The sequence below is a fragment of the Hemiscyllium ocellatum genome, chromosome 2, assembly GCF_020745735.1.
Source record: "Hemiscyllium ocellatum isolate sHemOce1 chromosome 2, sHemOce1.pat.X.cur, whole genome shotgun sequence".
NCBI classification, from domain to species: Eukaryota; Metazoa; Chordata; class Chondrichthyes; order Orectolobiformes; family Hemiscylliidae; genus Hemiscyllium; species Hemiscyllium ocellatum.
The window spans coordinates 89,344,811-89,361,111 of NC_083402.1; the positions used below are offsets into that span (position 1 = coordinate 89,344,811).

Sequence of the window (16,301 nt, forward strand, 5' to 3'; positions counted from 1 at the left end):
TCCAAAAGGGAGTACCACCAATACTCCATCAGTATTACAAAGGAGCACAATGATAATCAAGTCTCTAGATGTAAAATTCAATCCACAATGCTTTCTGACTTAGAGGCAACAGTACATCAACTGAGACATGGCTGCTGACACAGTGCAATTCCAACAGACACTAATGCACAAGCAAAATATTTTGGATGAAGACTTAAATAACAGCAAAAGCTGGAACATTCAGTAGAGGTCAGATAGCAAGTATGGAGAGAAACAGAGTTAAAGTTCCAGGCCAAACAGTGAGAGGTGTAAGCTTTTGTCAACAAGAAATCTGTGAATTACTTCTTCATTGACAAACAAAAGGTATTGCGGAAATTTTACTGATCTTCTCAATGTTCAGGCAGAGCACAGACATTCAACTTGGCTGGACCATGAAGTTTATAACTGGGTCTTACTCAAGTCTGCTAAAACTGTGATGCATTCCAAGAAATTGTCAATTTCTTTTCTTTACGGCATACTATCGCAAACTTTTTTCCCTTCACCTCCATCAAGTATGAATAAGTTGGTGGACAATGGTCTCAAACTTAATGACAGTCAGCCAGCCAGCTGCTTATATTGTTTCCCTTCTATCTACCAAGCCCTTTCGCAACACAAAAGGTGCCCATCCCTTCTCTCCAGCAAAGGGGAAGTAGGAACAGATGCAAAGGGTTACCTTACTGTTCCAAAAAAAATTCCTTCAGTTCTCACCCCTCATGCCTACACATTTTCCATGCAATCCACATGGGAATCTATACACCCTAATGCCTTCTAGGCATTCCCCATAGCCCCTTACACTCTTCTGCCAACTTGCATCCTCCATCTCTCTCTTCACCTACCATACCGATACATTCTGGATCAATGCATATAGGACAGAAAATATTGTTCTTAAATTTCCATCCTGAGTATACTGAGAAAAAAAACACATTCATAGAAACACATTTACATTCTTACAAATTAGACCGTTCCAGGGGGGGTTAATGTATTTTTTACACACAAGTTTCTCAACAATCAACATCCCTGCAGGGCACCCGATTCCCTCCAAACAATCCCTGACACCAATCCCCAAAGGATACCTGATGCAACCCCAAGATCTGCTGGAAGCATATTTGAAAGTATCTCAGCTTTCAAATTGGATACCTGGTAACATGAAAGAAATGCCTTGAAAACACATCTGCTTCTTTTTGATCTTATCGCCACACTTTGGGTTACAGAGATCAAGCAATGCAAAATCAATCAATCAGCTGGCCTGCTGCCTCCAGATACCACGTACGTGTAATCTAAGTTCCAGCTTTGTGGAAACCAGAAATGCTGTCTTCAAGTATGGGGTTTGGGGTTTGGGATTCCTGAGTTCTTCCTGAATTTTCACCACATTGAAGACACTCATGACAAGAACTGGGGCCCATATAAAATATCAGTCCAATCTGATTTCACTTTACAATAGTTTTGGGCAGATAATCTAAATGGATACTTAGATAGCACTAAACTATCAGAGCTGCCCATCTCTGACAAGGTCTTAAACTGAGACGCCTTGCTCATGTGGACAAAGAAGTTACCCATGGCACTATTCAGATGAGTGGCATATTGCTCCAGTGTCCTGGATAATGCTTCTCCTTCAACCAAGAATTTGTACAAGTTGTTGGGCACAGCTGTATACCCATTAAACTTCAGCCTTGTCTGCCTATTTAGGTGAATATAAATCATCCAATGGCAGTATTACACCGAAGAGTACAACAGATACCTCTGCTGCCGTGGTCAATATTTATCACTCAATCGCCACCACTAAAAATACCATGGCAAGGTGATGACTTAGTGGTATTAATCCAGAGATCCAGATAATGTTCTGGGTACCCAGGTACAAAATACCACCAGATGGTAGACGGAAGAATTTGAATTAAGAAAAAAAGAAATCTGGAATTAAGAGTTTAATGATGACCACAAAACCATTGTTAATTCTTGGAAAAACCCATCTGGTTCACTAATGTCCTTTAGGAAAAGAAACTGCTATCTTTACCTGATCTGGCCTACATGTGAATCCAAACCCACAACAATGTGGCTGACTCTCAATTGCCCTTTGACCAAATAGGGCTGGGCAATAAATGCTGCCGAGCCAGTGACTCCCTCATCCCATGAATGAAAAAAAACATACAGTCATTATTGCATTATTGTTCATTAAAGTTTGCTATGTGCAAATTGGATGCCACATTCTTAAATTACATCAGTTACTACATTTTGAAATGACTTCATTAGCAATGTTGTGTTTTTGGAAAGTCCTGCTGTTCTTAAAAAAGATGTTATATAATTTTTTCTAACCTGATTAAGTATTAAGACCTTGAGAACAAACAACAAAAAAACAAATTACAGAGAATGTGCTGGAGAAACACAACCGGTTTAGTAGCATCTATAGAGAGAAGCAGAATTAACACTGAGTCTGGTATCATGAGTCATTCCCGACTTGAAATATTAACTCTATTTCTCTCCACTGTTGTTGCCAGTTTCTCCCGCATTGTTTGATTCAGAATTCTAACATCAAAATATTTTGCTTTTATACAGTCAAAGCATCATACAGCATGGAAACAGACTTTTCAGTCCAACCAGTCCATGCCAAACATAATGGCAAATTAAACTAGTTCCACCTACCTGCTCCATATCCCTCCAAACCTTTCCTATTCATGTAATTATCCAAATTTCTCCTATATATTGTTATTATGCTCATATCCACCACTTACTCAGGAGGTTCATTCCACACGTGAACCACCCTGTGTAAAAAAATCTGCTCCTCATGTCTTTTTTTTAAAACGAATCTCTCTCCTCACCTTAAATGTGCCACGTGGTCTTGAAAACCCCAACCCTAGAGAAGTGACACCTACCACTAACCCCATCTGTACCCCTCATGACTTTATAAACTTCGATAAAGATCACCTCTCAATTTCCTACATTCCAGTGAAAAAAAACTCACAGCCTACCCATCCTTTCTTTATAACTCGAACCTTCCATACCCAGCAACATCCTATAAAATCTCCTCTGAAGTCTCCTCTCCAGCTTAATAATATTCTTCCTATAATTGAGCAACCAGAACCGAAGACAGTATTCCAGCAGAGGAAAGTCTTAAAATAAAAGTGCCCTCAAGAGTTCAAGACATTGATAACTATATCACCAGTGACCTGCAAAAGCCGATCTGACAATCAATTCACTCAGTACTTCCAGGCTATATTGGTTTGGCTGCTTCCTTGGTAACACCACAGGTGGATCCATGGGGGAGGGAGTGGTCATTATGAGTTCAGGCAGCAGTCAATGATTCTCAAAACTGAGTAAAATGTTTTTTTTAAATTTATAAAGAAGGACCATGATTAAGCCTCACATAAACGTGGCCATATTGAGGCCATATGCCATAGAAGAGATCAAATATCAAGAAAGGTCACACACAGATGCACATTAGGCACCTTATTTAGATTTGAAAAAAGACTTTGTCAGTTTCAGGTGCAGGCTAGACAGCAGCCTTTCATAATGTGATGAACTACATACTTTACATGCAAAATGAGCACACGCTTAGCATAGCAAACACTTGAACCCAACTTTAAAGGAGATGGCATCAACTAATTTTTAGGTCAATGAGTGACGAATACATTTTAATTAGTATACAGCAATAAAAATAATGCTCTTTTGGAAGGGTTGCCACTACCCTTTAGAAATTCTGTGCAAAGATGGCGGCAGAGTAAGATGTTCCAGTCGGAGTTCCTCTGCTCATTAGTCCCTATTCCTTTCTCTTTCTCCTTTTTGCTGCAGTTTTTCATTCCCACGCACTCGACCACCAACTTTCAACTTTTTAAACTACCCTCCCTAGGGGAAATGGAGGACAGAATGGAAAACAAGTTATGGCAGGAGCAGACTAAGCCCAGGCCAACCTGGAAGGCAAGTCCCGGAAGTGAGCAGTGGGCCAGAGCCCAGAGTGAGAGCAGAACAAGTTCAGCTGGGAGCCCAGAAGGGGAAGCAGAGAGAGCGTGGGCTGAGTCCTGGAAGAGAGTCGCAGCTGAAGCCCAGAGCAGACCCACTCAGACCCATTCCTATACATTTACCCCTTCACCTAACATTATGGGCAATTTAACATGGCCAATTCACCTAACCTGCACATTTTTATATTGTGGGAGAATGAGCAAACTCCACACTGACAGTTGCCTGAGGCGGGAATTGAACCTGGGTCTCTGGCGCTGTGAGGCAGCAGTGCTAACCACTGTGCCACCCAGGACTTAGAAGGAACTTGTAGGTGATTGCGTCCCCATGTAGCTGCTGGCTAGCAGAATACACAAATCAGGAATAGGGCACTCAGCGCCAAGAGCTTATTCTGCTATTTAATAAGACCATTGCTGATCTGTTTGGAACCTCAAACCCATGCCTTCATTTACCCTGATAACTTCAGCCCATTGCTTAACAAAAAAAAAAATCTGTGCCTTAAAAACATGCAAAAAACTCTGCTTCCACCAGCTTCTCAAGAAAAGTTCCAAAGACTCAACCCTGGCAGACAAAAAAGTATTAACCCAAAATGAAAGTGCACCAGTTAGTTAATGACTGACAGTTAACTATCAAGCATGTTACAGCTGTTCCAGACATTGGTATGGTATGACATTTGGATACTATGTACAATTCTGGTCACCTTGCTAAAGGAAGACCATTATTACACTTGAAAGGGTGCAAGAAAGATTTACAACGATGTAACCAAGATTGGAGGGCTTGAATTATCGAGAGAGATTGGAACATGTTTTTCTCTGGAGTGCAGGAGGCTGAGAGATAACCTTATAGTGGTTTATAAAATTATGAGAGGTGAATAGCAAAGATCTTTTCCCCAGGGGAGGGGAGTTCAAAACCAGAAGGCATAGGTTTTAGGAGAGGGAGGAACGACTTAAAAGGGACCCGAAGGCAACATTTTCACACAGAGGATAGTGCATATATGAACTGAACTGCCATGGGAAGTGGTAGAGGCAAGTACAATTATGACATTTGGACAGGATAGGTTTCGATATGGGCCAAATGCAGGGAAATGGGACTAGTTAGGAAACCTGGTCAGCGTGGATGAATTGAGTTGAAGGGTCTGTCTCTGAGTTGTATGATTCTATGACTATACATTTTAATGCAGGCAACTAGAATCTGATTAAGGCATTGCCCTGAGAAAAGAACATCACTTTTGTTGAACTGAAACAGGTATTGTGTACATGCTCATTATGTAAATAACAAAGAAGGCCCTGTGCATTCATAAGTAGTTTCTTGTGCTATACAAGTGCACCGTACTGTGAATCTGATTGACAAGCCTAAACTACACTCAGGGTGAAGTATCTCAAATGATTGAGCAACAGGTGAAGTTAGCTGTTATTAAGCAGTAGCAACTCAAGTTGTTTTCATCACGAACAGAATGTCGCCATCAAGCCCAAGGGACTGTCACCCAAGTGATAATGAATTCCATGAATTTCAATGCTGGTGTGAAGCTAGAAACACAAGCAATTTGTACAGCGAAACGTACAGATTTAAGAATCGTATCAAACAGCTATTCCTTAAACAGAGAAGTCTCGAGAAACTCAGCAGATCTGACAGAATCTGAAGAGAGAAACAGAGAATGACTCTTCTTCAGAATTACATAGCCCTTTGGCACCAAACAGAATCCTAACTGTGCCCAACCAGCCTTTTGCTTACAAAACTGAAAACACTATAGACAACACCAGAGGTGATTGTGACTGAACAAAATTTGGTAAGTAATCCTGAGTGCACAAAGAATTACACTGACAACCATTTTATGATTGTTTCATAGTGCAGAACAATTATTTTAAATGATTACTTCCTCCAATCATAACATAGCATTACAAAGGGCAGTGTTCCAGATTTATAAAACATTTTCTATTTAACGCATGCCCACGAGTCCTAAAACACTTTACAGCCAATAAGTACTTTGGGTAAACATCATTGTAACGAAGTTGCAGGCTCACATGCTATTGTCAAAAGACCCTCAGTGAGTTGTTGCAGTGCATCTTGTAGATGGTAAATATTTGCCAATTTGATAAACTTTTCAAATAAATTTGCCAATTTATCCATGTAGGAGGAAGAGGATAGTGAAGGTATAAGATTTGCCAATCAAACAGGCTATTTTGTTCCTGGATGGTGTCAAACTTCTTGAGTGTCATTGGAGCTCTAGTCATCCATGGAACTCAATCACACCCCTGGCTTGTGCTTTGCAGGAATGAGGAAGTGAGTTACTCACTACAGAGTTCCCAGCCTCTTACCTTCACTTTTAGCCACTGTATTTATAATCACTAGTCTAGTTCTGTTCTTGGACGATGGTAACCCCAAGAACATTGATACTGGGGTAATCAACAATGGCGATGCCATTAACTTTCAAGGAGAAATGACTGAATTCACTCTTTTTTTGAAAATGACCAAAGAGGGAAAAGGTTGAGATTCTGAAGGAGATTACAGATAGTTAGGCAGGAATTTAAAAAGGAGGTCTTCCAGAGCAGTAATATCTGAATTACTCCTGGTGCTACAAGCTAGTGAGGGCAGGAATAGGAGGATAGAGCAGATAAATGCATGATGAGGACCTGGTGTATGGGAGAAGGATTCACATTTTTGGACCATTGGAATCTCTTTTGGGGTAGAAGTGACCAGTACAAGAAGAACTGATTGCATCTAAATTAGAAGGGGACTAATATACTGGCAGAGACATTTGCTACAGCTGCTCAGGAGGATTTAAACTAGTAAGGTCGGGGGTGGGACCCAGGGAGATAGTAAGGAAAGAGATCAATCTGAGACTAGTACAGTTGAGAACAGAAGCCAGTCAAACAGTCAGGGCAGGCAGGGGCAAGGTAGGACTAATAAATTAAACTGCATCTATTTCAATGCAAGGGGCCTAACAGTGAAGGCAGATGAACTCAGGGCATGGTGAGGAACATGAGACTGGGATATCATAGCAATTACAGAAACATGGCTCAGGGATGGACAGCACTGGCAGCTTAATGTTCCAGGATACAAATGCTACAGGAAGGATAGCAAGAGGCAAGAGAGGATTTTTAATAAAGGATAGCAGTACGCTATTAGGGAGGATATTCCCAGAAATATATCCAGGAAAGTTATTTGGGTGGAACTGAGTAATAAGAAAGGGATGATCACCTTATTGGGATTGTATTATAGACCCCCTAATAGTCAGAGGGAAATTGAGAAACAAATTTGTGAGGAGATTTTCATTATCTGTAAGAATAATAGGGTGGTTACAGTAGGGGATTTTAACTTTTCAAAAATAGACTGGGACTGCCATTGTGTTAAGGGTTTAGATGGAGAGGAATTTGTGAAGTATGTGCAAGACAATTTTCTGATTCAGTATGTGGATGTACCTACTAGAGAAGGTGCAAAACTTGCCCTATTCTTGGAAAATATGGCAGGGCAGGTAACTGAGGTGTCAGTGGGGGAGCACTTTGGGGGCAGCGACCATAATTCTATCAGATTTAGAATAGTGATGGAAAAGGATAAACCAGACCTAAAAGTTGAAGTTCTAAATTAGAGAAAGGCCAATTTTGACGGCATTAGGTAAGCATGTTCGAAAGCTAATTGGGGGCAGATGTTCGCAGGTAAAGGGATGACTGAAAAATGGGAGCGTTCAGAAATGAGGTAAGAGTCCAGAGAAAGTATATTCCTGTCAGGGTGAAAGAGAAGGCTGGTAGGTATAGGGAATGCTGGATGACTAAAGAAATTGAGAGTTTCGTTAAGAAAAACAAGGAAGCATATATCAGGTAAAGACAGGATAGATCGAGTGAATCCTTAGAAGAGTATAAAGACAGCAGGAGTATACTTTAGAGGGAAATCAGGAGGGCAAAAAGGGGACATGAGATATCTTTAGCAAATAGAATTAAAGAGAATCCAAAGAGTTTTTACAAATACATTAAGGACAAAAGGGTAACTCGGAACAGATAGGGCCCCTCAAAGATCAGCAAAGCGGCCTTTGTGTGGAGCCGCAGAAAGTGGGGGAGATACTAAACAAGTATTTTGCATCAGTATTTATGGTAGAAAAGGACATGGAAGATACAGAATGTAGGGAAATGGATGGTGACATCTTGAAAAATGTCCATATTAAGGAGGAGAAAGTGCTGGATATCTTGAAATGCATAAAGGTGGATAAATCCCCAGGACCTGATCAGGTGTATCCTAGAGCTCTGTGGGGAGCTATGGAAGGGATTGCTGCGTGTGGGAAAAGATTTGCTAAACCACAATATACTCAAAAGCAATATTGGCCAAACTGTACTAGAACACCCAGAATTCCCAAGCAGCTCACAAGCTGAATCAGACAGCACACAGACAAGGGAATACACTTTCAGCTCCCAAGGACATGACAGAGTACCACAGATATCTCAAAGGCCTGAGGGTAATTTCACAACCCAGCAATACCAAAGCCACACAAAGAGCAGGACAGACAAACAGGCACCAACAAGGACATGCTCCAGGAACAGGACAATGGAAGCACCTCACCACTTCAGAGGAGATATTAACATCTACCTGTGAAGAGGAAAGGAACCATTGTTGCTGTCAGGATGTTGCATTGTGTGAAGGAACAGGACATTCATCCAATAAACTGTTTTCCAATTAGCATCCTTGCAACTAAATTACTCCATTTCCAGAAATATTGTAGTTTTCCATTTCTTAATCAGTGTCATTGTGCAGCATTCCTATAAAACTGGTCTCAGCCTCAGATCTGGGAAGAGAAATTCTGATCTAACTGTGCAGAAGGTCAGTTCTGTGTCAGCCTAGGCAATTTCTCTTCCAGCCATATGCTTTCAATAAACTGTTCGTCAATTTCACTTCCAGCAGTGTTTTGTGATCTCTAACCTGTTGGGCAAATTTCTGGACACTGGGCTTCTTACTGAGATATTTGTATCATCCATAGTGAGGTGCCGGAAGACTGGAGTTGGCCAACGAGGTACCACTGTTTAAGAAGGGCGGTAAGGACAAACCAGGGAACTACAGACCGGTAAGCCTGACCACGGTGGTGGGCAAGTTATTGGAGGGAAACCTGAGGGACAGGATGTACATGTATTTGGAAAGGCAAGGACTTATTAGGGATAGTCAACATGGCTTTGTGCGTGGGAAATCATGTCTCATGAACTTAATTGAGTTTTCTGAAGAAGTAACAAAGAGAATTGATGAGGAGAGAGCAGTAGATGCAATCTATATGGAATTCACTAAGGTGTTCGACTAGGTTCCCCACGGGAGACCAGTTAGATCTCTCAAAATATAGGGAGAACTAGCCCACTGGATACCGAACTGGTTCAAAGATAGAAGACAGGGTGGTGGTGGAGGGTTGTTTTTCAGACTGGAGGCCTGTAACCAGTGGAGTGCCACAAGGATCGGTGCTGAGTCCACTACTTTTCGTCATTTATATAAATGATTTGGATGCGAGCATAAGATGTATAGTTAGTAACTTTGCAGATGACACCAAAATTGGAGGTGTAGTGTACAGCGAAGAAGGTTACCTCAGATCACATGGGCCTTTGGCTGAGAAGTAGCAAATGAGTTTAAATCAGATAAATGCAAGATGCTGCATTTTGTGAAAGCAAATCTTAGCAGGACTTATACACTTAATGATAAGGTCCTAGGGAGTGTTGCTGAACAAAGAGACCTTGGAGTGCAGGTTCATAGCTCCTTGAAAGTGGAGTCGCAGGGAGATAGAATAGTGAAGAAGGCATTTGGTATGCTTTCCTTTACTGGTCAGAGCATTGAGTACAGGGAGGTCATGTTGCGGCTGTACAGGACATTGGTTAGGCCATTGTTGGAATATTGCGTGCAATTCTGATCTCCTTCCTATTGGAAAGATGTTGTGAAACTTGAAAGGGTTCAGAAAAGATTTACAAGATGCTGCCAAGGTAGGAGGATTTGAACTATAGGGAGAGGCTGAACAGGCTGGGGCTGTTTTCCCTGGTGTGTTGGAGGCTGAAGGGTGACCTTAGAGGTTTACTAAATTATATGGGGCATGGATAGAATAAATAGACAAAGCCTTTTCCCTGGGGTTGGGGGAGTCCAGAACTAGAGGACATAGGTTTAGGGTGAGAGAGGAAAGATATAAAAGGGATCTAAGGGGCAACTTTTTCACACAGACTGGTACGTGTAGGGAATGAGCTGCCAGAGGAAGTGGTGGAGGCTGGTACAATGGCAACATTTAAAAGACATCTGGATGGCTGTATGAATAGGAAGAGTTTGGAGGGTTATGAGCCAGGTGCTGGCTATCAGGTCAGCATGGTTGAAAATGTCTTGCTGTTTAAAGCACAGCAGGTTAGGCAGCATCCGAGGAATAGGAAATTCGACGTTTCGGGCATAAGCCCTTCATCAGGAATTTTTTACTATCTGGTCAGCATGTACAGTTTGGACCGAATGGTCTGTTTCCGTGCTGTACATCTCTATGACTGCCGCATATGGCACAAATGGTCCTGATCATTTATCAGGCTAAGCCCAAAGATGTATTCGGAACTCCAAAAATGTGCAGGTTAGGTGGATTGACAATATTAAATGGTCTTGCAACATCCAAGGTTATGTTGACTAGAAGGATTAGACTTAACACAGCTACAGTAAAAGTTGAGATGATCGCCGGTGGGCCATTAACAGCCAATATCTGCACTTTAGGGATTCTATTCTATAAACTCGAGGTGGAGGCCTCACCAAAGTTTTGCACAACTTAACCAGAATATTCTCACTTTGTATTCCAACATAACGTCTTTGTTCCAAACTTTTTAAAAATGTCCAATAACTTTTAAAACAACTGTCCTGGAATTCCATTCTGCCTGCACTCCTTTCCAGAACATGCCCCTCCACCTTCAGCGATGTTACCTTCTCCTCGTTACAGATCCTGGCTTCTGTCTGGACCTGTTGGCGGTGCAGAAGTGCGAGCTGACCCACTTCGTCCTTGTGGCCCTCTAGTTGGCTCTGCAGCTGTAGCTGGAGCTGATGCTTCTGTAGCTCCGTGGTGCTGAGGTCGACGGCCGTGCGCCGGACCTTGGCTTCGAGTGCGGTCACTCGCGCCTGCAGCTCGACGCTGCGCGAGCTCGACACCCAGTAACTGAGCGCGAGGAAAGCCAGACACGCGCCCAACGCCAGCAGCAGAAAGAGCAACGGCGGGGAGCGCGCGCCGCGCCGCCCGCTCCCAAGGCCCAGCATCAGTCCAACCGCCAATGGCAGATAGCACGGGGGCGGGGGAGGGGGCAGAGGGAGACGATTCAAGCTACACTGTCAGGATGCTCAAAGCAACGAAGTCTCTTGTAAAAATAAATACCCAACGTAGCGAACCGTCATCGGCCTCTATCGATCGCCAAAGCGTGTTCAGGCCGAAAAACAGAGCAGGAGACGGACACCGAGTGCGGAACCGGAGCCGAATGCAAGCACCTGCCAGCTCATGGCTCCACCCCAACTGCCGTCATCGCCTCGTCAGCACGGTGAGTGCCTCCCTGAGCAGGGGCGGATCCCAGCAGCAGGCAACTAAACCGTCAGTGGAAATTTACAATATCGACACGAAAACAACAACAAAAAAAACGACGGAACGCCTTTTAATATTCTTTTATCACGGGCTAAATGATCCCTGATTATTTAATCTTCGAAAGCAATTTGACGTCATGGGAGAAGACTGTTGTTTTCAAACAGAATGACCAAATGTGCAGAAAGTTTTTTGGGAGGAACAAATTACTGATGATGCTGGGATCTATACTGAAAGCAACAAATGCTGGAGATCACAGCGAGTCAGGCAGCATCCAAGTCAACAAACTTGAAACGTTAGCTTGCTGTCTCTTCCATGGGTGCTGCCTGACCCGCTGTGATCTCGAGCATTTGTTCGTTTCAGTTTACAGGAAGGTTGGCTCATCTTTTCGCATGGGAATGGGGATTTGGAAGGAAGATGTGGAACATTTCAAAGTCATGATTTGGAGATGCAGGTGTTGGACTGGGGTGTACAAAGTTAAAAAAATCACACAACACCAGGTTATAGTCCAACATTTCAGTGTCTCTTCCTGGGAGTCTAGTCAGCAAAGTTTAGAAAGATAGGGGTTGCCACAACAGAAAAACATGAACTTAAGCAAAAATAAAATCCATATTTAAATTGCAAACATTAATTGTAAATTTATAACTAATATAAATTAATATTGAAAATAGGACAAACAGCAAAGCTTAATAATAAAACCTTTCCCATTAAGAAGCTAAGGTGGAGAAAGAGGAAAAGAATCACTCCAAATTCATGATCACCAGAAAAGGGGAGATGACATGGATCGAGCCAAGGACATGATTTAACTAATGCTGATCTTGGTGAGAACATTCGGATCTCCTCACGATAAACTTCACATGAAAGTGAGAGACAGAAGTGAGTTGATTTTCAGCCTGGGGTTTGTTTTCTTAGCTGAAAATGTGTTGCTGGAAAAGCGCAGCAGGTCAGGCAGCATCCAAGTAGCAGGAGAATCGACGTTTCGGGCATGAGCCCTTCCTCAGGAATGAGGAGAGTGTGCCAAGCAGGCTAAGATAAAAGGTAGGAAGGAGGGACTTGGGGGAGGGGCATTGGAAATGCGATAGGTGGAAGGAGGTTAAGTTGAGGGTGATAGGCCGGAGTGCGGGTGGGGGCGGAGAGGTCAGGAAGAAGATTGCAGGTTAGGAAGGTGGTGCTGAGTTCGAGGGTTGGGAATGAGACAAAGTGGGGGGAGGGGAAATGAGGAAACTGGAGAAATCTGAGTTCATCCCTTGTAGTTGGAGGGTTCCTAGGCGGAAGGTGAGGTGCTCTTCCTCCAGCCATCGTGTTGCTATGATCTGGCGATGGAGGAGTCCAAGGACCTGCATGTCCTTGGTGGAGTAGGAGGGGGAGTTGAAGTATTGAGCCACGGGTTGATTGGTCCGGGTGTTCCAGAGGTGTTCTCTGAAATGTTCCGCAAGTAGGTGGCCTGTCTACCCAATATAGAGGAGGCCACATCAGCTGCGGCAGATGCAGTAAATTATGTGTGTGGAGGTGCAGGTGAATTTGTGGCGGATATGGAAGGATCCCTTGGGGTCTAGGAGGGAAGTAAGGGGGGGAGGTGTGGGTAATGTAGGCAAAGTAATGTTACATCTGCAGTTATAATTACTGATTCAAAGTAACTGAACTCACACCAGTGTGTAATTGTTTCAGCCAAGAGCTGAGTCAACAAGAATGGAAACTATGTGGAGGAAATGCATAATTTTTTTTTGTATTAGCTAAAAATGTATGCAAGAAAGAAACGGGACTGCAAAACAATGGTAGATATTACAGGCGACTAGATAAGATGCTGTGAGGAGAAGCAGTTAAGCTAGATATGCCTGTACAAACAATAGGTATAAACATCTGTTTCCCACTTTTAAAGAAACACAAGAACAAACCCCAGTTAAAAGGGTCTTAACTATCTGTATGAGAGGGGCAGCACAGATGAAGGGAGTAGATAATGGTAAGCAAAGGATATGCCTTACAATGACCCACAGCAGGACGAGGTCAAACGGCCTTGTGAGGCCAGAAATAAGCATTTTGTCATAGACAAGGCCGGATAAGGCAAGAGATAAACAGGAGTAATGGGTACTGGTCTTAGGGAAGTGGAAGATGTAAACAGGGGAGGAGCAATGAGATAAAAAATATATATAGAAACCAAATTATATAAATATCGAGTATTCGTTGAATTCGATGTGTGCCTGCCTTGTGGACAGTGGACACATTTATTTCACACCCACTTGCAAGTGTGAAATAAATGACACTGTTATAAGTGAATTCTGTCTAGGTATTCTAAATCTCCGGAGAATAGTCCCTGACACTCGGCTAACTACTCTACACTAGGGCTATGGTTCAGATCAACCGAGTTCTGCCTCCACACTCTGCCGACCGCGGACTGTCCTTTAACCCTTGACTTCAAGGGAGACTGTCCACAAGGTCCCATCCTAGGAGGCGAACTCCAAGCTGACAGCACCAGCCCTCATCCCCACCGGCTACCGCTTTTCCCGTGGCAAATCGAAATGCTGCAAGACACACAAATGAGCAACGGATGTTTATTTCAAACTTGCAAGTTTGGGCGGCTTCCAAAAAATAAAGCTTCGGAAGAATCGCGCCGGAAGATTTTACAGCACTGATATTTATACATTATTTTTACATGTAAAAACATTAATGACAATTCCATTGGTTAAAACATTTCACGCTTTTCTCTGCCAATTCTTTGATTTATATTGTTTTTAACAATTCCATTGGTCAAAACATTTCACACTTCTCTCTGCCAACGCTTTGATTATCTGTATGTTTCTAATATTCTGAGAGCTACTATTGTATCATGGCCACCTGTTTCTTAAACATTACATTATTTTTCTCTATCCCAGGCCTTGGTTATCTGTATGTTTCTAATATTTTAAGAGCTTCTATTGTATTATTGCCAAGGTTACCTAGCTTCATAGCAGCCTAGTTTTAATTAACAGCTTACGTCAGTTTCATTCAAGGTTACAAACCGCCATGTTTTTGACATAACAGTTTCTCCCTGTTTCCAGGCTAACTTACATTCAGTCTCACAGTTCGCCCTTACTTATTAACCCTTAGTTAAACTGCAGAAACTACATCACCCATATCAATCCCCCCTGTCTTTTTATACGGTCTGTAATTTCTGCAGCATAATCATGGCCTCTCTATCCCAATCAGCCTCAGGATCATCCGCATCAGTCTGGAGGTGAATGCCCACCACTGTACGCGGGTCGCCCTTCATCAGGGCCGTTTCAATAAGGCGGGTAATCAGGCCCCGTAGACAGGGAATTATACAACAGCCGAAAGCGATTAAGACCCCTGTTACCACCAGAAGTGTAACCATTACTGAGACCATCACCCCTTTCCATTTACCGAACCACCGCTCTAGCCAGCCAGTCCAATCAGTATTAACTCCTGAATTTTCAGTTATTTCCTCTGCCAGTGACTTAAGTCCCTCCAAGGCACGGGTGACCGAGCCATCAGGGGCTGTGTTGTTAGGAATAAAAGTGCAGCATTGAGAGCCGATCATGGCACAAACACCCCCCTTTTCAGCCAGGAGCATATCTAAGGCCAATCTATTTTCCCAAGCCATACGACTGGTATCATCCAGTTGTTCCGACAGACCCTTGACTGCATCTCTAGTATGGTTAATAAATCGTGCTTGGTTATAATAAATGTAGTTTATCCAATCGACATTCTTGTTTATAGTGACCCACCAGAACAGGGATGACTCAAAGCTTGCTGCAATTTGGTTACGAGCTTTGAACTCATCAGGCACTCCCCTAGGGAGCCCTATTGAGTCAAGATAAATCTTATCATCAAAAGAAGTGGGCAACAGCGATCTCCTATCCCTTCCCTTTGTTCCGACTATCTGTTCTCCCTCAAATGCCAAGGTGAATGGAATTGCCAATTGTACAATCGCACATATCCCCTTCCAATCTGGGGGCAGGGTGGGTCTCAGTAGTTTGCCTCCACAGTACCACCACAGATCCGCTCGGGGAACATTTAAAGCTGAGTAGTTTCTTCCTTCCTCCGCTTCAGTAACGTTTTTAATTGCTGAACACAATCTCAGCTCCCCCAAATCGCTAGATCGACCTTGTCTATGCACACACGACGTGTGGTTTCCAACAGCAGCCGAAAATACAGGGGGAGCTTGTGTCTTTCGTTTCTCCAAAGGAGGGAACATCAAACATCAAAGACAGGGAGGTACAATTCGGATTATTCCATGCAGTCTCATCCTGATATAGGGCTATCATACATTCCATGTCCTGTTTGTTTCGCTCCCACCCGAGCGGAAAGGGAACTACCTGAGACACTGTCCTGCCGTAGGCACATGCATAGCAATTGCTTTTGTTCAGGCTTTTTACAGTATATTTAACCCATTCAACCCAGGCATTTGTATCTCCGAATCCAACTTCAATTTCAAGAGTCTGTCTCAAGTCTTTTACCTCTATAATTTTTAGTGAATTCGGATCAGTGGAAGGGGTTAAAATTTGCAATTTAGAATGAAGGAATCCCAAAGGCTGTCTTTGTCTGACACCAATTCGAAAACAGCAGCCCACAAAACGCTTCCCATACCCTGTCATCACTATCTTTAAATTATTACTAAGGAGCTGGGACCCATTTTTATGGGGAAATGAGTCTTCAGAGGAAGCATTTTTAATGGTGAGATATATCGGATGACACTTCCTGTCAAAACAGTCTAGGGCTGGGCTAAAGGGGGCTCTATGGATAGTGATGCCAGGCGGTGGCTTTTGCGACCCAAACCTTGTGTTCGGTAGGGTGTGAAGAA

The 16,301-nt window shown here is 43.0% G+C and overlaps 1 protein-coding gene across 2 annotated transcripts in view; it reads right to left on the reverse strand.

The window, feature by feature from the left end:
* The window catches only part of golm1 (golgi membrane protein 1), a 31,998-nt gene extending 20,551 nt beyond the window's left edge, over window positions 1–11,447 (reverse strand). For both annotated transcript variants that reach the window (XM_060838268.1, XM_060838260.1), the window contains exon 1: window positions 10,864–11,447. In XM_060838268.1, the coding sequence (XP_060694251.1) occupies window positions 10,864–11,190 (327 nt within the window). In that variant the 5' untranslated portion in view covers window positions 11,191–11,447. The remainder of the gene's footprint in view (window positions 1–10,863) is intronic.
* Between the last annotated feature and the right edge of the window lie 4,854 nt (window positions 11,448–16,301).